General features: G+C 36.6%; 1 protein-coding gene and 1 non-coding gene across 2 annotated transcripts in view; one reads left to right on the forward strand and one right to left on the reverse strand.

Annotated features, from left to right (window-relative positions):
• The window catches only part of LOC115421803 (contactin-3-like), a 113702-nt gene that overhangs the window by 20424 nt on the left and 67518 nt on the right, over positions 1-25760 (forward strand). The window contains exons 4-7 of the mRNA XM_030137741.1: positions 11404-11499; positions 11585-11788; positions 16099-16201; positions 16538-16722. Coding sequence (XP_029993601.1) covers positions 11404-11499; positions 11585-11788; positions 16099-16201; positions 16538-16722 — 588 coding nt within the window. The remainder of the gene's footprint in view (positions 1-11403; positions 11500-11584; positions 11789-16098; positions 16202-16537; positions 16723-25760) is intronic.
• Positions 18149-18230, reverse strand: trnal-aag (transfer RNA leucine (anticodon AAG)). The gene has a single exon. It is a non-coding gene; the product is annotated as a tRNA-Leu (tRNA).

The raw sequence follows: 25760 nt of genomic DNA on the forward strand, positions 1-25760 counted from the left end.
CTGAAAATTTCATCAAAATCTGTCCATAACTTTTTGAGTTATGTTGCACACTAACGGACAGACAAACAAACCCTGGCAAAAACATAACCTCCTTGGCGGAGGTAAATATTTGTACATATATAGGCCGCACCTGACTATAAGCCGCAGGTGTCTATGTTGTAACATGAGATATTTACACAGAAAGACGGTAAAGATTATTTAACCTCCTAAGACCCAGGAAATGTCAGCAAAGTACAAGCTTTTTTTGTTTTTTTATTAAATAAGTGCCTATATTGGAAACATCATGATACAACAGTTTTTTCAGATGCAGTTTTTAAAATTTTTATGGAATGTCCTTTGTGGTGGAGAGTTTTTCTTTTTTTTGTATAAAGTTGTGAAACTCTTGTCCACAAATGTGGACAGAAAGGAGGTAGGAGGTTAAATATTTATGTACATACCTGAACTGCTTTTTTCCAAACAGTCCCTGTAACACAGCAGTAAAACGGCAGGAACAGGGCTGGTTAAAAAACCCAGAAAAGTCATTGATCCCTATCTTCATCTTCCTCCTGTGCATTGAAACCACTGCAGTCGTCTTCTTCAGTGTTGGAGTTGAACAGCCTCAGAAAGGCTCCGTCACACACCTTCTCAGTCTCTTTTGTTGTCGCTCTCATTGTCACTTGCGTGCTGCAGCTCCATTTCCTTCTTGGACAGACACATCGATTGCTTTTAACTTAAAAGCTGCATCATATGCATTTCTTTGTGTGTTTTCCATGATGAGGGTTCATGGATGATTGTATGATTGAAATGATTGTTAAAAGTTAAGCTTAAAACTTCTCCTCCTCGTGTCACCTCTTCCACCTCTGTCTCGCTTTTGCGCTTCCTGCTTGAGCACCCCCTGGAGGCTGTTAGCCCATAAAAATCTAAACTTGAGGCGCATCGTTGTGTAAGCTGCAGGGTTCAAACCATTAGAAAAAAGTAGCGGCTTATTGCCCAGAAAATACGGTATATGCACACCAAACTCCATAAGTCATACAGTCGCGGAAAAAATGATTAGACCATCAAAAATCATCATTAACATGAAATAAACATATCTTAACTTTACCACAAATTAAAGCCATGTCTTTTTTCATTTTCCCAATTTTTATTTCACTATTACATTTTGAAGTACTCCCGCCTGCCCTAGAGGGTGGGGTTATGAAAATTAAAGATATAGATATGTTAAATATCTCATGCTAAAAATGATTAGACCATCAAAAGTCATCAGAAACAATGGTTATGCAATCAAGTACTAACTCCTGTGTGTATCATGTGACTAAAACAGATAGAAAAGAAAACGTGGGATGCCTAAAAGCACTGTTTTTTTCAGTACAATGCCATAGCTATTGATGTACGAATTGAAGTGATTTTGGTTATTATCAAGAAAAGATGGAAAATGGATAGATATCAGCTCTGAAATTAACCTACTATGAGCTATTGTCCAAACAAATGTACCTTTAGTGGTACCAGGCATTAAAATGAACAAGAAACTGAAGAAAACAAAGGGTGGTCTAATAATTTTTTCCATTACTGTATATGCAATATTTATGCCACAATGTTAGTGTTACATTAAAAGTTTAAGTTATAATTAGGGCTGTCAAAATTAACACATTAATGCAGATTAATCCATCATCATTATTCATCTGATTAAAAATTTTAACGCAATTAACTCATCTGCAGCTCAGAATGACTCTGAATGTCTCTGCTAACGCATTTCAGGCAGTTTGTCCTAGTAGAGATACTGTCACACATGAACAAATGGGCAGTTGATCTGGTAGTGACAGGCAGCAGAACCAACCCATAAAGATAGAGGACATTAAACAGCACGTTTATGGACAGACATTTGTTTCTTTAGTCATCAATCAAATAGAATAGATTTACAACCAAAAAAGAGATTTGAGAGTAAAAGACACTAAGTGGCAATAAAAAGTCCTTTTGCTTATAAATCAGTCGTCTTTGTTTGCAAGTTCACAAGTTTTGCTTGTGAGTCAAACTGCACTGAATGGGCGGGGCCTACACTGATGGATGAGAGAAGAGTTTCTATTGGTGGGTTTGACCTGGCTCCAGCGCCGGCTCCAGCTTCCACGTCAAACCCACTTCTTCCTTGTGTTATGTTACTGGGAGGTCAGTTGATAGTCTATTACTCTTTGAAATTAAAATGTGTCCCATAAGTCATCAATTACAGCTACAGCCTGTACATTCACAGCCTGAGCAGAGTCACGGCCTGAGTAGGATAGAGCACATCGGAACGAGTGAGTGAGTTACAGGGAGGAGTTTACAACATAGGGCTGGGATTTAAACATTAGTGTGGACCGGTACCTGCGATGCCTAAACGTCACGATTCCTACTATACCAGAAAATCTACACAGCAGTACTACCATGGATTACTAACCTACTCAGAGCCTGCCAGCCTGTATCTGTTCCATGGTTAGGTTTAGGGCTCCCATGGAACTCTGTCCATTAGAAAGGTGACGTCACTTCCGAGATGTAGAATGTGTATTATAGAAGAGAAACGCTCATTTCAGCACCACTGATTTGTAGTTCCTCTCTGTTTAACCCAGTGTTTCTCAAAGTGTGGGGCGGGCCCTCCAGGGGGGACGTGAAGGCATGCCAGGGGGGCATGTGATCTCTCCTGGGTGGTTGTTTTTTTTTCTCCTTCAGGTTAGAACATGTAGCAGGTGGAACTAATATTTCAGTGTTGGAGCACCCTGGACTCATTTTGGGGACGTACAACAAACAAATGTACTGCCATGGTGATCTGTCACTAGACTAGACAAAGAGTTTAGGTTTGGACAATGGACAAGGACTGAACTGGAAAAGAAAAATGTGGAATGTTTCTGTTTTTGCACAGTTTATACAGTTTGCACTTTAATGTTCTGAGATGTGCAATGTAAACGGGCTCATTGCAGCCACTGATATTGTTAAAATGTTCATCTTTATTACCAAAATTTGTTTGTTGTTCTAAAAAAAGTAACTTTATTGTCATAGTTGTAAGATAATTGCGCATTTCCAAATTTTATTTGGAAAAATATTTTCTCGGAGCAGTCTGGTTGAGTTTATTTGTATTGTTCAAGTAAAAATCTAAGTTATTTTTAATTTGAACAACAAATTATTCAAGGAAAACCAAAAAGTATTGTTACAATATTGACGTTTCTTTCAATAAAAGTTATTAATTGTACCACTGTTACAATGTTGCTGGGGTTGGGGGGGCCTGGAGATTTTTCATCCTCCAAAGGGGGGCCCGACAGAAAAAGATTGAGAACCGCTGGTTTAACCTAACGTTTGGCTGTATTTTGTATTGAAAGAGTTGGATATTGAAGATCTGAGCACCAATCAGCTGAGCCAGATGTGTCAGTGCTCAGCTGTAGCAGCATGTGTGTTTTATATCAGCAAGAAAAAAAGCATCATACAGTTTCTCCGTGTGTGTCATTTCAGTCAGATCGTCTGACGCAGTGCTCTATGGACCAGTACCGCTGGCTGATTCGATATGTGTGTGGGGATTTGTTCAGTTCTTATCCATGTGTGTTTGTTGACAGCAGAACAGTGTGTAGAGAACAGGAGCCTGCTGGAGTAGGAGGCGCTACACTGTGGAAACTGGCACCGCAGTGTTCCGTGGTAGTTTAGTAATCCACAGTAGTACTGGTGTGTGGATTTGACAGGAGCTGAGTAGTTTTGTAATCCACGGTAGTACTGTTGTGTAGATTTTGTGGTATAGTAGGAACTAGGGATGTAACGATTACTGGTATAACGATAAGCCGTGGTAAAATGGTTAGTATTACTGTTTAAATTCTAATTATCATGATAATCGTGTTTGATTACTGCACTTTTCCGGAGAAAACATCTATGTAAAGATTTGCTTTTATGTCAAATATTTGAGTATAGTTTTAATTTATTACAATTTTAATTTTCTATACCTAATATTTGGAACCAATATTCACTTTGAAAGTCTTTGAAAAGGTTCGTTAAGCATCTTTGTGTTATTTACGCAATAAATTATATGCATTTTTCAAATCAGATTTATAATTTTTTTTGTTTTTTTTCTGTCCTTTTATGTTTTTATAGTAGATTAAAGTGAAAAAAATAATAGACAGATGATATCGATGAAGTTGTGCTGAAAAAAAAAGATACCAAACATGGGTATAGTAAACATTTGTTTATATAGTATATAAAGGCAAAATCAAAAGTACTGAAAAACGGCCAAAATAGGCTCAGACCACTAAGGGTTAATACTTGAATGTTTCTGCAACAGAAAGTGCATTGTGCCGATTATTTTATTTGGTTTTATTGGGGTTTTTTTTGTTTGTTTTTTGTTTTTGTTTTTTCAAAATACAACTTGGTTGAATTATTTCAGTGTGTGTATCAGTACTTTTTGAACATTTTGAGCACAATTTCAACAATACTGCGATAATAATGATAACCGTGATAATTTTGGTCACAATAACTGTGATATGAAATTTTCATATCGTTACATCCCTAGTAGGAACTGTGATGTTTAGGCACCGCAGGTACCGGTCCACACTAATAATAAAAAAAATAATAAATCTTAGTCCTTTGTTGTACATCTCCCAGTACCTCCCTCACTCATTCCATTCTCTGCTCAGGCTGTGAATAAACGTCAGGCTGTAGCCAACGCTATTTAGTGTAATTCATGACTTATGTGACACATTTTCATTTCAAAGAGTAAAAGAGTATCAACTGACCTCCAAGTTACATAACACAAGGAAGAAGTGGGTTTAATGTGGAAACTGGAGCCGGTGCTGGAGCCAGGTCCAACCCACCAATCAAAACTCTTCTCTCATCCATCAGCGTAGGCCCCGCCCATTAAGTGCAGTTTAACTCACAAGCAAAAATTTGAACTCGCAAGTAAAGAGGACTGACTTATAAGCAAAATGATTTTTTTTTTGTTGCCACTCACTATCTTTAGCTCTCAAATCTGTTTTTTTGGTTGTAAATGTATTCTATTTGATTGATGAATAAAGAAGCAAATGTCTCTCCATTCACATTGGTCCTCTGGATGGAAATATGAGGACAAAAACCCAAGATGGAACAGCTGTTTACAGTGGTTTTATTTCAAGTTGTTTTGTTGAAATAGTTGAAGGTGTTAAATAAACACGTTAAGTGCATATATATTTTCTTCTTTCTTGAGTCTGCTCATACAAAAGAAAACATGATTAATATAGAGTTCAAATGAATGATATTAAACCTGGAGCCAGTGCTGGAGCCAGGTCCAACCCACCAATCAAAACTCTTCTCTCATCCATCAGCATAGGCCCCGCCCATTAAGTGCAGTTTAACTCACAAGCAAAAATTTGAACTCGCAAGTAAAGAGGACTGACTTATAAGCAAAATGATTTTTTTTTTGTTGCCACTCACTATCTTTAGCTCTCAAATCTGTTTTTTTGGTTGTAAATGTATTCTATTTGATTGATGAATAAAGAAGCAAATGTCTCTCCATTCACATTGGTCCTCTGGATGGAAATATGAGGACAAAAACCCAAGATGGAACAGCTGTTTACAGTGGTTTTATTTCAAGTTGTTTTGTTGAAATAGTTGAAGGTGTTAAATAAACACGTTAAGTGCATATATATTTCTTCTTTCTTGAGTCTGCTCATACAAAAGAAAACATGATTAATATAGAGTTCAAATGAATGATATTAAACCTGGAGCCAGTGCTGGAGCCAGGTCCAACCCACCAATCAAAACTCTTCTCTCATCCATCAGCATAGGCCCCGCCCATTAAGTGCAGTTTAACAAACAAGCAAAAATTTGAACTCGCAAGTAAAGAGGACTGACTTACAAGCAAAATGATTTTTTTTTTGTTGCCACTCACTATCTTTAGCTCTCAAATCTGTTTCTTTGATTGTAAATGTATTCTATTTGATTGATGAATAAAGAAGCAAATGTCTCTCCATTCACGTTGGTCCTCTGGAAGGAAATATGAGGACAAAAACCCAAGATGGAACAGCTGTTTACAGTGGTTTTATGTCAAGTTGTTTTGTTGAAATAGTTGAAGGTGTTAAATAAACACGTTAAGTGCATATATATTTTCTTCTTTCTTGAGTCTGTTTGCTCATACAAAAGAAAACATGATTAATATAGAGTTCAAATGAATGATATTTAACCGTCATTAATTGAAATTAATCCACAGCAACCCTGTGATTAATCTGATTAAAAATTTTAATCGTTTGACAGCTCTATATATTATCTAACATTTGACAGATAGAGTTCCTCATGTGTCTCTGAAAATTCATTATTGCTTCATGGGATGTAGTCTGGGTTCAAACCAATGGTGGGAGAAGTGTTCAGATCCATGACTTAACCTATTACACACACTGACGATTCTCCACTACATTGAAAAGCTCTGCCTTCGATCATTATTCAAGTAAAACTATGCAAGCATTTCCGGTACAATGTACTCAGCCTGAATAATCATTGTGTGTTTTTAAAGATTTAATATAAGTGCATTAATTATGACGTCGTTGTTACTACATTCCCTCTACTCAGAGAGAAAAATAAATAAATAGTATTGATGATAAATCTCCACTAATACAAAATTTATTAAACTCTTCAAAATGTTGTTGACTCTACTAACCATTTTTACAAATAATCCTTTTTTCACACACGTTACTGTTTTGCAGACTGTGTCCCCACAGGGATAGTAACCTGGGTTAACCTTTGACTAATGCTTCATATTCAATGATCGTCTTGTCTGTAGCGTTGCTGTCTTGTGAAAACCAGATATCTCTAAAAAAAGTCAAATTTCATTAAGCTCAGAAAAACAGGCCTGTGTTTAGTGCCGTGACACTTGAGTGCATTTTCCAGTGAATCCAAGAGTTTATTTGATTTCAGAAGGAGGATCGTGTTCTCAATAACAAAACACTGCAGGAGCTGAAATCAGGAGGGAGGAAAAAAAACACTAGAATTTGACCATATATTTAATTTATTAAAGATTATAATGTAAATTGTCTTTCTCATCACATGTCTAAGGGTAGATAGGTAAATATTTTAAAATATGTCTGTAGTTATTTAGAACATTTTCATTTATGAAAGATTATAATGTAAGTTGTGTCTCCTGTTACATGTTTAAGGGCCCCCATTTATAAGCTGAGGACTGCTTCTGGGGTGTCCAACAAAATGTGTCTTGTAAATGAATTGTCGATTTTGACTGTTTGTAAAACTTTTGTAATAGATTGATTGATTGTTTGATTAATATACACCTTCATTCTGCAGCTTTCTCTTCTCAGTCCAAATCAAAAGACATAACATATTTATGCACGAACCGGATGTTATTTCATGCTTAATAAAATTGAAGTTTATTTTTCAAAGGGACCGTGCATATCCCTGCTTTAATCACTGCTGCATTTTATTCCTGCTCCTTTGCACACATGTACATGCATTTTTAATAACTGTATAGTAGTATTTTATCATTATTTATCTATATAACTTAACACTTTACATTAGATTCTTGTCTTGAGCCTAAATGCAACAAAATTTTGTTCTGTATACACTTTGTGCATACCTGAATGACAATAAAGTTTATCTAAATCTAAGTCGTATTAATAAATACAGTATGTGCCAATATACAGGGTGGGGAAGCAAAATTTACAATATCTTGAGGCAGGGATTGAAAGACAGTGTATGACCAATTAGTTTATTGAAAGTCATGAGAATTTATTTGCCACAAGAAAATGTACATAATAGAAAATGTTTTTATTCTATGTGTCCTCCTTCTTTCTCAATAACTGCCTTCACACGCTTCCTGAAACTTGCACAAGTGTTCCTCAAATATTGGGGTGACAACTTCTCCCATTCTTCTTTAATAGTATCTTCCAGACTTTCTCGTAATAGTTTTGCTCATAGTCATTCTCTTCTTTCCATTATAAACAGTCTTTATGGACACTCCAACTATTTTTGAAATCTCCTTTGGTGTGACGAGTGCATTCAGCAAATCACACACTCTTTGACGTTTGCTTTCCTGATTACTCATATGGGCAAAAGTTTCTGAAAAGGTATGGATAATAGTGTTAGGTATGATTATGACATCAATATATGTTTGGTTTCAAAACAATTGACGAAGTCCCTGCTGAGAAAAAACAACTAAATGTTCATTGTAAATTTTGCTTCCCCACCCTGTACAAGATTATAACCGAGGCTAATTTCCATCTTTAGTCCATACATAAAACAACATAGTTCACATAAAAACAGTACAATCCAGTGCACTCAAGTGAAGCCACTTTTCCACGTTCAGATGCAGAGTAATTTTCTGGCAGTGGTCGGATTTGAACCCACACCCCCAAAGAGACTAGAGCCTATATCCAGTATTTCAGATCACTCAGCCATGCTACCAGCAATAGCTATAAAGTCACATCAAGGTCAGATCTGGTAGAATTTGATCAGTGTCTCATAATTTCTACCGTTAATCAAGTATTTGACCCTGCAAGTGTCTGAAAATGTCATGATTCAACAAAACTGGGCATCAAAGGGGAGATTATTTACAGCCGGAAATCACAGACAGGGAAGTAGATGCAGAAATCTCATGTCCTCTCAGAACACTTGAATTACAATAGGATGAAAGTTATTTGTCATTTTTGCTCAGTTGCACTGCAGCTTCAATTATTTAGTTTATCACAAATGTTCCAAATCAGACAAACCTGGTTTTTATTGGACAGGAAGGAGATTCATAAAGTAAAAAGTACATTTTTTTATTTTACCTCTGAGATTTAAAGCTGCTTAAAATGGAAAAGTAAAATAAAAATACATCAAATTGGCCTCAGGGTAAAGGTTTCAATCATATTATGGTCTTATGTTTTGATGAGTGTTATAGTAATGACCAAAATCTGAAGAAACCACTGTTCCCTCAGCCAGAAACATCATGAATATCATTACTTTAACCCATACGGACCCAGTGCTACTTTTGTGTCAGTTCCCAAAGGAATTTTTCTCTCTATTTAACCTTTCTTTAGTTATCACCATTTTTTGTAATGTTATCCCCTGTATTTTACATTTTTTCAATGAAAATCAGGTATTTTCCCATATTTAACTCACTGATCATGTAGATGTTCATAAAAGCTCAGATTAAAGTTAACTGTCATGATATCAGAAACGTGAGTTTTTCAACAAAATTAACTGAACATAAACCCAGTGTCTTCATCCACTGTCACTGATCCAGTTCCATGGGTTTTACTGGTGAATCAATGTTGTAGAAGATGATGGTCTTTCCACGGTAACTACGCAGCCTCTGAACATCCAAATAGCTCATATCTCATGACCATGAAAAGATGAATAACTGTATTTTACAGCAATTATTTACATGTATTGATTGAATTAGTGGATCAACAGGTATTAAACATTTTAGGTCAGTAGATGGTATGGCTGTTTGGGTCTTTATGGGTTAATAATCTGATATTTAACCCATAAAGACCCAAACAGCCGCTGGCAACTCAAACTATCTACTGATCTAAACTGTTTAATGCTTGTCGATCCACTAATCCTATCAATACGTGTGAATAATGGGTGTAAAATGCAGTTTGTCGTCTTTCCATGGTCATCAGATATGACCCATTTGGACGTTCAGAGGCTCTGTAGTGAACATGGAAACACCGTCATCTTGTACAACATTGATTCACCAGTAAAACCCGTGGAGGTGGATCAATGACAATGGATGGAGACATTTGGTTTATGTTCAGTTAATGATAGATTTTACTGGAAAAGTAATTTTTTCTTACGTTTTCTCTGTTTTTGATATAGTAACCTTCAAATGTAATATGAGAATGATTAATGTACAGGGGCTGGACAAAATAATGGAAACACCTTAAAAAATCAACAAAATATAATTTAATATGGTGTAGGTCCGCCTTTTGCGGCAATTACAGCCTCAATTCTCCGAGGTATTGATTCATACAACTTGTGAATTGTTTCCAAAGGAATTTTAAGCCATTCTTCAGTTAGAATACCCTCCAACTCTTTTAGAGACGATGGCGGTGGAAATCGACGTCTTACTTGAATCTCTAAAACTGACCATAAATGCTCAATAATGTTGAGGTCTGGGGACTGTGCCGGCCATACGAGATGCTCAACTTCATTAGAATGTTCCTCATGCCATTCTTCAACAATTCTAGCTGTATGGATTGGGGCATTATCATCTTGAGGTGAAGGTGTTTCCATTATTTTGTCCAACCCCTGTACATGATCTGTAAATTAAATATAAGAATATACCTGATTTTCACTGAAAAGTGTAAAAATACAAAGGATATTGTCCTTCACAACTCTACTGGCCAGATGCCTCATTTTGCTTAAGTGGAAACTTAATGTTCTCCCCCCCTTCACACAATAGCTGGCTTAGAGAAGTCTTAACTCCTATCAAAGTTGAGAAGGTAGATTCTCAATGGCGGGTTCTAGTAATGTTTTCAACAAAACCTGGCAGCCCTTCATAGACTATTTAGATAGAATTACTATTCACCCAGAGAGGGACCCCCCTCCCCCGTCCTCTAGTTTGTTTTAATTACCTATTTTAATTTTATTTATTTTATTTGTAAATCCAGAATTGGTCATGTGTGGTTTTTTTGTTTGTTTGTTTGTTTGTTGTTGTTGTTTTCCTCAATAGTGGGTGGGAAGGGATAATAGTTAATTATGTGCATTCATAGAAGCTGTTCTGGCTTAGATTCCATTTCTTGTTGTTGTCAGTATACATTGTATAAGACAGCTTCCTATTACCTTTTGACCAGAACACCTGGAAACATTGTACATATCAGATATTGCTATATGTGTGTGAAAATCCAAAATAAATAAATAAATACAGAGGATAATATTATAATAAATGGTAATAAATCACTTAAGAAAGGTTAAATAGAAAGAAGAATTCATTTGGGAACTGACACAAACGTAGCACTGGGTCTTTACAGGTTAAGTTACTTTAGCTATCAACATATTTTCTTTATACCGCAAGTGCTTTTTGAAAGAAACACACATCAGATTAATGTCAAGTGTAAGTTCTTTCATTCACATTGCACTGCAAACGCATATGAGCAAATAAAGACAATTATACGCTTAGTGTTCACTCAGTCACTTCATCTGTAGCCCAACAAGTATTGAAACAAGTATTCCTTGCATTGCAGGTATGCGTGGTTTTAATTGAGAAGTCTGTAGTACATAAATTGTTGAGAAGTGTCTGTTGAACTTGAATAATGGCATATGAATGTGCATCACAGGTGTAATGCTATAAGCGAGGTCTGCTCTCTTTGCCTCTTCCTCTCTCTAAGCAGAAGTGCAGAACTATTACCTTTTGGGCTTGTGTGTCAATGTCTCTCTGAAAGCTTTTACTCAGCTCTGCTCTGCTCTGATGTGAAAGATCCTGCAGTGATCCCTGTTATGTTTTTTTTCTCCTCACAGACTTAGATCATTTCAAAGTGCACACCAGAAGTGCAGTATCAGTCAGAGAAGGACAAGGAGTGGTGTTACTTTGTGGGACGCCCACTTCCTCAGGAGGTAAAGCTCAGCAGCGCAGATTTTTAACTCTAATCCTTCCACATTGTTTGCATTTTCTGTAATTATCTGTTTATTGTCCTTCCAGATCTTTCTTATGCATGGGTCTTCAACGAGTACCCATACTTTGTTCAGCAAGACAATCGGCGCTTTGTCTCACAGCAGACAGGAAACCTTTACATCGCCAAGGTGGAACCCTCCGATGTTGGCAACTACACTTGCGTAGTGATGAACAGCATCACAAAGGGCAAAGTTCACAGCTCGCCAACATCTCTGATCCTCAGGACAGATGGTAAGAGACAGCTAATGGCTGAATGGGCCAGTATGTTCCCTTTAAAGCTTCTACGTTTGACTAGTGCTGCCCTCTTACCTCATATTGAGCAATCCTTAAACAAGACAATAGGCTGTTTGTCAAAGTCAGGTTGGCAGGCAAGACACAGAAATGAAACAGTGCGCCCTAAAAAAATCAGTGGTTCAGTATCACATTGACCCGCGGCAATGTTTCAGTCATTTTCAAGTGTATGCGATATGAAAACATTTATTACCCCGCCCCCCCGAAGGGGAGGCAAGGGGAATTGTTTTTGGTTCGGCTTGTTTCTTTGTTTGTTTGTTTCTTTGTTAAGACTCTAGCAGCAAAACTATTGGTTGAATTCATACCAAATTTGGTGACCCAGTGACCCAGAATAGATCTGATTACATTTTGGGGACAGTAGGTGTATGAATTTTTCAAAACTTTTTTTTCCCCATTTACTTATAATGGGTGAAATTTCAAATGTCTGTAGCAGCAAAACTGTTGCTTGAATTTATACCAAATTTGGTTTATAGACTGCCAGTACGCAGAATGGATGTTGTTACGTTTTAGGAAAAGTAAGTCAAAGTTAAAATTTTTAATGAATTTTTTACCTCTTTTTTTTCCTCCCATTTACTTAACCCATAAAGACCCAAACAATGACTGGCGAACAAAAGCACCTACTGGTGTAAATTGTTCAATACCTGTTGATCCACTAATCCTATCAATACAGGTAAATAATTGGCATAAAATGCAGTTTGTCATCTTTTCATGGTCATCAGATATGACCCATTTGAACATTCAGAGGCTCCATAGTTACCGTGGAAACACTGTCATCTTCTACAAAACTGTTTCTCCAGTAAAACCCATGGAATTGGATCAATGACAGTGGATGGAGACGCTTGTGTTTATCTTCAGTTTCTGATATCTTTGCTGAAAAAGTAACTTTTTCTTCAGTTTTCTATGTTTCTGATATAATAACCCTCAACTTTAATCTAAGCTTTAATGACCATCTACATGATCAGTAAATTAAATAGAGAAAAATACCAGATTTTGACTGAAAAAATGCAATATAAAGAAGACAAAATTACAATAAATGGTGTTAAATCACTTAAGAAAGATTAAATATTGAGGAAAATGTATTTGGGAAGTGCCACAAAAGTAGCTCTGGGTCTTTATGGGTTAAAACGGTCGATATTTCACATGTCTATAAAAACATCAATTTTGTTTCAATTTACTTCAGACTTGGCACATATATACTGTAGATGCAATTGATATGCTGACATCAGCTGGATCGATGCCAAAATAAGCTACAATACGTGCGAGGGGCGGGGTTTGTGCCTGGCACCACTTGTTTCTGTAATTACATAACAGTACTGAGCCTAAACCGAACAGCACTCAAACAGCACTGCCCCCTCAGACTTGTACTGTAGGTGCTAGGCATGATGGGTAACCACTTCACCCAACTCTTTTTCCCACCCTGATTTGTCCATGACTTTGAAACAGGGTCAATCTGGACTCATTAGACCACAAACTTTACGCTCTTTACAAACTGGTGGTTGTTCAAGAAATGAGAAGTTCGTCGCGTAAGCAGACAGGATTAAAGAACTGAAACATATTAATCGCTGCAGTAATTTTCCAATTGAAGGTTCCGAGTGTTTTTTTGTTTTTTTTTACTTGACCGGTCAGTATATTTAAATGCATACCACAGTGGTGAAGAGTCTTTATTCTTTCTTGCTGAGGGTGTATTTGCCTTGATGGTCGGCTCTTTTCCATTTAGCGGCATTTCTAAAAGACTTGTGCAGAGGGTTGTGGGAGCTGAAACAGGGCAGAGGATCCACAGGAGCATCCTTGAAAATTCTGCAAAGGAGGAACAGTCCTCTGGTGAAATCTGATGACGTAGCGTTATGTAAATGAATCCTTGAAGGATCCTTCCTTGACTTTGAGAAACAACCGTAGTCTGGGCCTGCTCAGTTCAGTCTTGGTTTCCAACAGGCTCAGATCAAAATGTCTCTGAGTGTAACTGTATAGAACTACAGCCAATCAGAGCAACGTTATGGACAAAAGCCAATGACCAGTGCCTCCTAAAGGTCAACCAAACTATACAAGCAAACGTTCATCTATCAGTCATCAATCTCTAAAATGGATTATCATTAGTATCAACAACGTCAGCCTCTTAAACAAGCTGCTCACTGCTAATGTTGGATACTCCAGATAAATTAGTCTCTCAATCCAATTAACACCGCATTTGCTGGTGTCGTTAATGAGCGGTTCCCTTTGTGCTTATTATTATGGCTTATTATCATTATGGTTTGATATTTCTCTGTTATGTAGCACGGCGTTAACAGTGCACTTACAGTATTCTCTCTCACTCTTGGAACACAAACTGTTCTCTTAGGCCTTTGAAAAAATACATATTATATTAAAATTGTATTAAAATGTAGAAAATTAAATGAATATGAAATGAATGAAAGTTAGTGTTTTGTATATTTTAGTAGTAATTAGCAGTATTATAGTATTATTTATATATTTAATATTTTATTTTTGTAGTTTAGTTTTTTGTATATTGCCAGTATTTTTCAGTATTTTGTGTGATATTTTTATACAGTCTTTCTGCACTTTAAGTGTTTGCTGCTTAACAGAAACAGAGCTACTAAACAGATTTTTATTGTTCCTATTCTATTCTATTCTATTCTAGTCTATTCTAGTCTATTCTGTTATATTCTATTGTATTCTGCTCTGTTCTATTGTATTCTTTTCTATTTTATTGTTTTCTATTCTATTCTATTCTATTTTGTTCTATTCTTTTCTATTTTATTGTTCCTATTCTATTCTGCTCTGTTCTATTGTATTCTTTTCTATTGTGTTCTTTTCTATTCTTTTCTATTCTATTCTGTTCTATTCTTTTCTTTTCTATTCTATTCTATTCTATTCTATTCTACTTTCTTCTATTCTCTTCTATTCTCTTCTATTCTATTCTATTCTATTCTACTTTCTTCTATTCTATTCTATTCTATTCTATTCTAAAATAATGATGTTAACTTAAGTTGGTGGAACTAACAACCAGTAGTTCTGTTAAGGTAGACTTATGTAGGTTTTATTTATTATTCTTTTAGTTTGTTCATTTTTATTCAGTCTTTTAGTTTGTTTTTTATTTCAGATCAGCTTTAGTTCATTTTAAGTACATGTGTAATTGCGTAAGTAGCTTCATTTTATTGACCATTTTTGGTGCAATTTTAATTCACGAGGATTATTTATTGAAGCTGAAAAAGATATGACGTTTAATATGGTTACGAAGCCGAGCCATTTTATTCTTGTACACTGTGAACCATTAAGACCAGGAGAAAAGTGGAAAGTAATAAGGTTCTGACTGCAATTTTGTTGTAAATTTAAGTCTGTGTCTGTTTTCCCTGAAAACCGCTGTTTATATTTTTTACCTCAGTTAATGTATTTGCTCTTTCGCTGCTGCAGTGCTTTGGCTTTAGTTCTAGTTTCATTAAGTGTAATCACCCTGTTTGGGACGTTTGCTTTTAAGGTGATTTTATTCATCATCCTAGCATGAGCGCCCTTTGTCCCGTCGTGCTTCAGTTGCTGTCGAGTCTCCGAGTGCTAATGCTTGTAAGTAAACAGTCGTGCTTCAATATAGGCCAGCAAACAAAGCGCCCAAATCTCTTCTTTGCTGACTTTGCTTTCTTTTAATTCACATTCCCTTTAAAAGCTTCCCCCCTTTTGCTTTCACATGAATTCTCGGGCTGGTTCTCAGTGGTCTGTTGTTCTATTCTCTGTTATGCTTTCACAGAAAAAGTGAATAAAGATTGCTTCCAAATGAATTAAACATAAGCCATACGTCACTGGACCATTACATTGAGTGTTCTGGAGGCTCAACCAGTTAGTTTCTACTCAGTGTACTGTACATGTAGCTGCATAAATTTAAAGCAGTTTCTGATCCGTGTCTGGGGCGTCTTCCCTGAATACTAATATAAGTGCTGAAAAGCTGATGATTTTCTGAGCTACACCGTCAAGCTTTGAAATAATAAATAAACAGCCAACAAGCTGAAAAGAGGTTTCAAACATCAGCCGCCAGAAAGAGATGTAAATTCTAAAATCCTGATATCTCACCACATTCTGGTGAATGTACACTTAAATGATGTACTACTTTGAGTTCACCCATGAGAGAATGTTTGCTCATGTGTCTTTTATTTCTCCCTTGTTAGTTTTTCACTGCTATTGTTTGGTCCATAATGTGAGCCATATTGCTTGTAAAGTCATGAATAATGTACGACTAAGCAAGTTCTTGTGCTTCCTCTTCATAGGAGTGATGGGTGAATACGAGCCGAAAATAGAAGTTAATTTCCCAGACAATGTACCCGCTGCAAAAGGATCAACAGTTACGCTGGAGTGTTTCGCCCTTGGGAAGTAAGCAGGATCCCTTGAAGCATGTTTTCAATCTTGCACTGTCTTTCATTTCCAGGGTGAGGGATCTTTCAATTCTACATAGTAAAGCTGCTGTAACAATTATATTTGATATTGTGTTGTATCACGCTAACACTGGTCTGGAAACGTATGTGAGGTGGCTTTAGTCCTATTGGAACTGAAAGTAAAAGCCTGGAGCGGCATTAACATTTTCTTACAGGATTAGAAATACACTTGCAACAGGAGTGAAAGTGTCGGATTTTCCTGGTAATTTGACTCAACATGAACGTCTGCCGAGGGTTACATCATCTGTTTTTTTTTTCTTGTTTTTTTTTCTAGTCCTGTCCCAGAGATCACCTGGAAGAGGGCAAACAGCGTTCCCTTCCCCAGCAAAGTCAAAATGAAATACTCCAACGCTGTGCTGGAAATCCCCAGCTTCCAGCAGGATGATAACGGAGGATACGAATGTGTGGCAGAGAATAAGATGGGCAAGAACACAGCAACCGGCCGGCTGTCTTTCTACGGTACTGACACTTTTTTACTTGGCTTTTTTTAGAGCTGGTTTGGGTTCAGGACACATTATCACCCCTCAATGACAAGCTGTGACCCAAATTAATATAAGTTCAGCTTGTCAAATGCATTTAACAAAATTATAGTCTGCGTTGAACCTGAGACAATACAGAATTTCACAGAATGCCAACACAGAAGACTAGTTTAAAGGAGTGATATTTTGCTTTTTTAAATGGAATTATGCATTTTAAAACATTCCCTGTGGTTTACATAAACTGTAAGTGCTATGCTTGGGTCTGAATTCTTCATTAATTCAACTCCACAGGTCTATCTTCAACACTCTTTTTAAGTAATGACATCAGAAAGGTGGTTTTGAGCGCTGGACCTTGAAATGCAAATGAGCCACTTCATGCCCCACCCCCTCCAGGTTGTTGGCCGTGCTTTCTGTCTCGTTCAGCCACTTGTGTTCGTTAATACTTACACAACATTCACATACATAAAATACTCAGTTTTATCCTTATTCTGAAAAAGTTATCGTTCTCCTGAGCTGTTTACATGCAGATGTAGATGCTGCAATGGCCTTTAAATAATGCCTTTTTTTTTTCCCACCAGTGGCCAAGTTGTTTGACTGCACAGCACAACCTTTCATCCTTACACCACCGTCTTGATAATGTCAGCTCAATGATATCTGTGCAAATCCAAAAACCTGTTGATATTAAAGTCAATCATAATGTTCTCATCAGGATCATGACCTTTTCTTTTGTATCTACATCTCTATTGTTGACTAATTGGTTTGTAAAACATCTAGATTTGACTAAGGTTGTTTTTAAGAAACTGGTAAAAACCTAAACTGAGACACATTCTGAATGCACTGTGTACATCCCATAATATCAGCATATTCCACATGTTTAATGAGAAAATGGCAGGGTTTTCCCTCGACAGCTTAGGCGCTATCTGAGTTTCACCGAAGACTTAAGCGCATAACCCTAAGAAAAGGTTAATGCTTTGCAATAAATGTTAAATTCACATCATTTTCATTGATTACTATCACCAGAGGTGGGAAACAGAAAAAAAAATCAAGAGGAAAATCAATATAAATGATTATATTAGAGAAAAGTCTCTTTGTTTTTGGATTAACTTGGATGGGATGCTCCACCTAAACCTTATAATGGTAGAGGAAACAGAAGATGATCTTTTTTATCTTTATTTGTCTGTATATTTTACATGTAGACAGGCAGCACATACTGAAATTGACCTTCTGCATGTATCCCATCATCGGTTGAAAAACCACACACTGCAGACGAGGAGCAGTGGGCAGCCATGTCAGATACCCAGGGAGCAAATGAGGAGTTAAGCGCCTTGCTCAAGGGCACATCTGCCAATAAAAGTGCTTAAGATCCTGCATTCTGAGGCTAACCAACAAGGATCTTTAGACTAGAATGGCAGTGGTGGGATTTGAACCCACGCCTCCTTAGAGACTCGAGCCTTAATCCAGCGCCTTAGACCACTCGGCCACACTACCTTATAATTATATCTATTTAAAAATTCAGAAAGTTATCTAAAAGGAGTGATATTTTGCTTTTTTAAGTGGAATTATGCATTTTAAAACATTTCCCTGTGGTCTACATAAACTGTAAATGCTCTGCGTGGGTCTGAATTCTTCATTAATTCAACTCCACAGGTCCATCTTCAACCATATTTTTGAGTAATGACACTAGAAAGGTCATTTTGAGCACTGGCCCTTTAAATTCACGCCCCACCCCTCCAGGTTGTTGACCGTGCTTTCTGTCCCGTTCAGCCACTTGTGTTCATTAATACAACCAACAACTGAACATTTTAGGTAATCGGCTTGAAGTTTGGACATATTTTCAGTTTTTACTACAACTGCTGCTGCTGACAAACAATTATGTCGTACTCTGAGAAATGTTCGTCAGAAGTCTTGACCTTATATGTGCATATGTCATGATGTAACTAGTTATAAAACATAACAAATTAAGAAGGATTTGAAACGGGTTGTAGAAATCCACTCAACATTTGCCAAAATGAATTTAAAGATAGCTTTGCAGCAAATTGGAGGGTTCAAATTCAAACTCTATGAACTGTTAGGGTCCAAACGTACCAAAGAAAGATAAAAGTGGGTTTCGCAAAATATGACCCCTTTTAAGATCCTACATTGTGAGGCTAACCAATAAGGATATTCAGACTAGAATGGCAGTGGTGGGATCTGAACCCATGCCTCCTTAGAGACTGGAGCCTTAATGCAGCGCCTTAGCCCTCTCGGCCACACTACATTATAAATATAAGTATTTAACCATTCAGAAAGTTATCTAAAAGGAGTGATATTTTGCTTTTTTAAGTGGAATTATGCATTTTAAAACATTTCCCTGTGGTCTACATAAACTGTAAATGCTCTGCTTGGGTCTGACGTCTTCATTAATTCAACACTACCGGTCCATCTTCAACCCTATTTCTGAGTAATGACACTAGAAAGGTCATTTTGAGCGCTGACCCTTTTAATGCACGCCCCACCCCTCCAGGTTGTTGACCGTGTGCTTTCTGTCCCGTTCAGCCACTTGTGTTCATTAATACAACCAACAACTGAACATTTTAGGTAATCGGCTTGAAGTTTGGACATATTTTCAGTTTTTACTACAACTGCTGCTGCTGACAAACAATTATGTCGTACTCTGAGAAATGTTCGTCAGAAGTCTTGACCTTATATGTGCATATGTCATGATGTAACTAGCTATAAAACATAACAAATTAAGAAGGATTTGAAACGGGTTGTAGAAATCCACTCAACATTTGCCAAAATGAATTTAAAGATAGCTTTGCAGCAAATTGGAGGGTTCAAATTCAAACTCTATGAACTGTTAGGGTCCAAACGTACCAAAGAAAGATAAAAGTGGGTTTCGCAAAATATGACCCCTTTTAAGATCCTACATTGTGAGGCTAACCAATAAGGATATTCAGACTAGAATGGCAGTGGTGGGATCTGAACCCATGCCTCCTTAGAGACTGGAGCCTTAATCCAGCGCCTTAGCCCTCTCGGCCACACTACATTATAAATATAAGTATTTAACCATTCAGAAAGTTATCTAAAAGGAGTGATATTTTGCTTTTTTAAGTGGAATTATGCATTTTAAAACATTTCCCTGTGGTCTACATAAACTGTAAATGCTCTGCTTGGGTCTGAAGTCTTCATTAATTCAACACTACCGGTCCATCTTCAACCCTATTTCTGAGTAATGACACTAGAAAGGTCATTTTGAGCGCTGGCCCTTTTAATGCACGCCCCACCCCTCCAGGTTGTTGACCGTGTGCTTTCTGTCCCGTTCAGCCACTTGTGTTCATTAATACAACCAACAACTGAACATTTTAGGTAATCGGCTTGAAGTTTGGACATATTTTCAGTTTTTACTACAACTGCTGCTGCTGACAAACAATTATGTCGTACTCTGAGAAATGTTCGTCGGAAGTCTTGATCTTATATGTGCAAATGTCGTGACAGAACTAGTTATAAAACGTAACAAATTAAGAAGGAATTGAAATGGGTTGTAGAAATCCACTCAATATTTGCCAAAATGAATTTAAAGATAGCTTTGCAGCAAATTGGAGGGTTCAAATTCAAACTCTATGAACTGTTAGGGTCCAAACGTACCAAAGAAAGATAAAAGTGGGTTTCGCAAAATATGACCCCTTTTAAGATCCTTCATTGTGAGGCTAACCAATAAGGATATTCAGACTAGAATGGCAGTGGTGGGATCTGAACCCATGCCTCCTTAGAGACTGGAGCCTTAATCCAGCACCTTAGCCCTCTCGGCCACACTACATTATAGTTGTAAGTATTTAACCATTCAGAAAGTTATCTAAAAGGAGTGATATTTTGCTTTTTTAAGTGGAATTATGCATTTTAAAACATTTCCCTGTGGTCTACATAAACTGTAAATGCTCTGCTTGGGTCTGAAGTCTTCATTAATTCAACACTACCGGTCCATCTTCAACCCTATTTCTGAGTAATGACACCAGAAAGGTCATTTTGAGCGCTGGCCCTTTAAATGCACGCCCCACCCCTCCAGGTTGTTGACCGTGCTTTCTGTCCCGTTCAGCCACTTGTGTTTGTTAATACAACCAACAACTGAACATTTTAAGTAATCGGCTTGAAATTTGGACATATTTTCAGTTTTTACTACAGCTGCTGCTGCTGACAAACAATTATGTCATACTCTGAGAAATGTTCGTCGGAAGTCTTGACCTTATATGTGCAAATGTCGTGACAGAACTAGTTGTAAAACATAACAAATTAAGAAGGAATTGAAACGGGTTGTAGAAATCCACTCAGTATTTGCCAAAATGAATTTAAAGATAGCTTTGCAGCAAATTGGAGGGTTCAAATTCAAAGTTTATGAACTATTAGGGTCCAAATACACGATCACGATCACCACCAAAATTTAATCATTTGTTCTTTGTGCCGGTATCAGTATTTCCTGAAATTTTCATCCAAATCCATCCATAACTTTTTGAGTTATCTTGCACACAGACAGACAGACAGACAGACAGACAGACAAACCAATGCTGGCAAAAACATAACCTCCTTGGTGGAGGTAATAAATGAACCAAAGACTAATAAAAGTGGGTTTAGCAAAGTATGACCCCTTTAAGATCCTGCATTGTGAGGCTAACCAACAATGATCTTCAGACCAGAATGGCAGTGGTGGGATATGAACCCACACCTCCTTAGAGACTGGAGCCTTAATCCAGCACCTTAGACCACTCAGTCACACTACATTATATTAGCATCTATACTACCATTCAGAATATTGTTATAGATTAATAGTGCGTAAGCAAACATCACTCTTGTAGACAAAAGTCACTTTGTCTATTTCTGCTGTTCTTCTTTACACATCATTTACAAACCCATTCTATGGACAAAATACTGTGATATATTGAAGATAGTGGATCGGCTTCGAAACTGTAATGACAAAGATATAATTTCAAGTGATAAATATCATTGTAGTAAACATTTTATTCTTCTTTACAATTAATTTTGTTTAGACGATCATCCAAAATGTTTTTAAAAAAAACTCATTATTGAATAGTTTTTTATTAGTATAATTGTTTTAAATGCTCATAGTCTTGACTTCTGAGATATTTGTGACTGTAAATAATCATTTTAAAGCACTGACTTCTTCAAAAATCAGCCTTTAAACTTAATAGAAACATTAATTTGATAGAGTAGATGATTTGATGTATGCTAATATATCTGTCCTTATAGAGTTAATGTTGCTTTTAATTGCAAGCTTAAAGATAGAGGAACATTTTTAAAGTAATGCGCTTATTCACGTTCTGTCTTGAGGACGTTATGTATGAATAAAGACCGGATGCTGTGCAGAACATCCAGTCTGACGAGCCTGGATAATTAACACCCAGATGTTTCCGCCTGCTTCCTACCGTTTCCTAACTGAGCCAATCAAGTCCTGGCTACGCTTAAATAATCAATTTTTAATAGTGATATTAATCCCCTTATCATGACATCCAGAAAAAAAAAAAAAAAAACGAGTACGAAATGCTGAACTAGTCCTTAAGAATTGCAGTATTGATCATTTCACGACGATGGATTTAATTTTAACAGCACGATTTTTATGCATCGACTCAGAAAAGTACCTGCCTTCAGGAAATAAGCGCTGTTGGGTATAATTTTTTTTTTTTTTTTTTGCATCCTGGTTTTCTCAGTCTCTGTGTTTACCCCATGGATTCGCGAGAGAGGCAAATGATGCTTGTGAAATTGAAATTGACAGTATGTACAGTAGCTGCAAAGAGAGCCGTACTTATTATGAGCACCGCTCTTCTCTACCCATGAAACTTCCCTGAAAAGCCTTAAATATGTAAGAGGTAAGACGCAGGGATTTTGTGCAGAGGATGGGAAACAGACAGGGGTGATGTTTATAATACACAGAGTTAAGGTGACAGGTTGGAGTAGGTGGTGAAAGAGGTTGCACTTCAACCATCTTTAAAAGCCTCTTACTTTATTGCGCCAGTGTTTTGTGCTAATCTTGACTTGCTTCAGGCTGCTGACACATTTAAGTGATGGAGCTGAGTGATACCCTACATCCACCCCTCTCTTTTCTGTCATCTTTAAGCACAAACACACTCATCTAACCCTGTATTTCCACTGATTTGAGCTATCAATCAATGCACTGCTTTCCTTTGAACTATTTTGGGCTGCCTTCCCACCAAAAAAACCTTAACCCTCAGTTCAGATTTATTACTCAGATCCTTTTTTTTTTTTTTTGGTGCACATTATTTTTTTTTGTTTTGGCCAGTATCAGATTTTAACATAAACTGGTCCTGAACTGAGAAGATAAGTATGTTAATCATACATAAATTGATTTTTTCTTACATTCCAGTAGCTATTTTTGCAGTATCACAAAAAAAGAAAGAAGCAAAGACACAAATATTTAACGTAACATCACAATCACAGAAGATCAAGACTCTTCAACGTACACTTGATCTGGGATTAAGCTCCATATTTAATTTGAGGATTGAGTGCTTCAGTCTAACCTTATTAAATCATGCAACCCTGTATCTCTACTTTGATGGGAGCAATTTGTATTCACTGTCGAGAAAGTGGTTGGGATCAGAGACAATGCTGTTGGCGAGTCTTAATATGTTATTACGGTGGGCTGACTCACACAGTTTCTCAAGAGGTTGGCCTACAATTCTTTCGGCTGATTATTTCTTGGAGCAATTTTCAGTTTAACCCATAAAGACCCAAACATCCACCAGTGACCAAAACCATCTATTGAACCTATTAATCCACTAATTCCTCTTTTCACGGTCATCAGATATGACCCATTTGGACGTTCAGAGGCTCCATAGTTACCATGGAAACACCTCCATCTTCTACAAGATTGATTCACCAGTAACACCCATCACTAGTTCCTTTTCCATTGACCCTCAAATTGCACGAATATAATTTGCACATAAAATTGACCTAATGGAAAAACGACAATTTCGCCCAAACTCTCGTTTTTCGATTAAAAGTTTTTGCGCTGGCAAGAGGTGGTTTTTCGGGTGTAGCGCAAATGGTTTATCACGCAAAATTGCAATGGAAAGACCTTTTTCTGCAACTAGAGTCAGGTGAATTTTAAAAAACGGACATTGACGGAAGTTACAACTAGTGAAGAAGAAGAGATTTAAAAGAAACATGTCGTGGTATGTGTGGACACACCAGGAAACTGAATAATTTTTACAGTTAGTACGGGATAAAGGGGTAATATATAATAATAATGAATATATCTGTAAGTCAACATGATATTTATGTTTGTCGCCATGTTTATGTAATGACTTCTCGTGTCATCTTGTGATAATAAATAAGCAAATCATCGTATTTGTGATTTAATGGAAAAACCGACATTACATTATGTTTATTCGATATTTGGTAAATATTGGTAAAGGTTTGCGCAGATGTCCAATGGAAAAGTGACTACTGTAACAAATTTCTGTAATTTCTCCAGTAAAAAACTACCGTCGCTTCTTGTTCTAACAGTGTACAAGGTCTAATTGTATATTGCAATGCATTATGGGTAAAAAAAAATATTTACAGTAACTTCAAGCATTTGTTCACAGTATCACATCGTAAAATTACAGGATGGTTGTGTTTTTACTTGGTCCTGAATGTAAATGACACAAATTATAATTACGCACTGTTAGTATTAAAAGGCGCCAAAGAGGACATGAAGGCGGACAAGGGAGGAGCTAACCCACATCTGTCCACTCAATAAAGTGTAAGTAAGACATTATTAGCCCACAAAATTAAAATTTGATTCAAGTAGTAACTTTGTGCAATATAATTTGACCATGTAGACGTCTATTTTAACTCAGCGTGTAATGTAGACTTGTCAAAACCAGCATTTTAGTCAGAATAATGTTTATTTGTGTGCATGACTGTATTTCACATAATTTTATTTACCTTAGTCGTGTTTCAAACAGAATGAGTGACTGTATTTCACATAATTTTATTTATCTTAGTCGTGTTTCATACAGGATATACAGGTGTGGGACTCAGAATGCACTTTTTTTGCAAATGTTAGCTAGCAAAAAACTGGTTAAGTTAAGCTAATGCTACCTGCGTGCATTAGCTCTGTTCAGAAGTGCCTCCATTAGTCCAGGCTTTGTTAGCGCTGTTAGCGCCATTAGCATGGCTACAGTCAAAACAAAAAAAAACTAAAGTACAATTAACGGTTGTTTCCAATATAAAACAATTCATTGCTTTAATTTATATACAGCAAAAACCTGTAAAAAGTATCCGGTAATATACTGTAATTATGTTTACAGTAATAATCTTACAACACTTCATTGGCAACTTTTTTGTCTGGTATTTACCGTAAATTCTACAGGAAATTTGTTACAGTGATGGAATTTGATAAATGACAGTGGATAGAGACACTTGGTTGAATGTGTAGAAAATGATATATTTTGCTGAAAAAGTCACTTTTTCTCCCATTTTCTCTGTTTGTGATATAATCACCCTCAACTTTAATCTGAGATTTTATGAACATCTGTATGATTAGTAAATTACATGTAGGAAAGTAGGAAATTTTCACTGAAAAAACACAAAATACAGAGAATAATATGGTAATAAATGGTGATAAATCACTTAAAGGGGTCATATTTTGCTAAACCCACTTTTATTAGTCTTTGGTACATTTATTTGTGTATTTGGATCCTAACAATTAATAAAGTATGAATTTGAACCCTCCAAGTGCTGCAAAGTTATCTTTATATTCATTTTGGCAAAAATCAGAGTGGATTTCTACAACCCGTTTTAATTCCTTCATAATTTGTTACATCTATAACTAGTTATGTTACGACATTTGCACATATAAGGTCAAGACTTCCGACGAACATTTCTCCGAGTACGACATAATTGTTTGTCAGCAGCAGAGGTTGTAGTAAAAACTGAAAATATGTCCAAACTTTGAGCCGATTACCTAAAATGTTCAGTTGTTGGTTGAACGGGACAGAACAGCACACCTTTTTCGTGTCATTA

The sequence above is a fragment of the Sphaeramia orbicularis genome, chromosome 7 (genome assembly GCF_902148855.1).
Source record: "Sphaeramia orbicularis chromosome 7, fSphaOr1.1, whole genome shotgun sequence".
NCBI classification, from domain to species: domain Eukaryota; kingdom Metazoa; phylum Chordata; class Actinopteri; order Kurtiformes; family Apogonidae; genus Sphaeramia; species Sphaeramia orbicularis.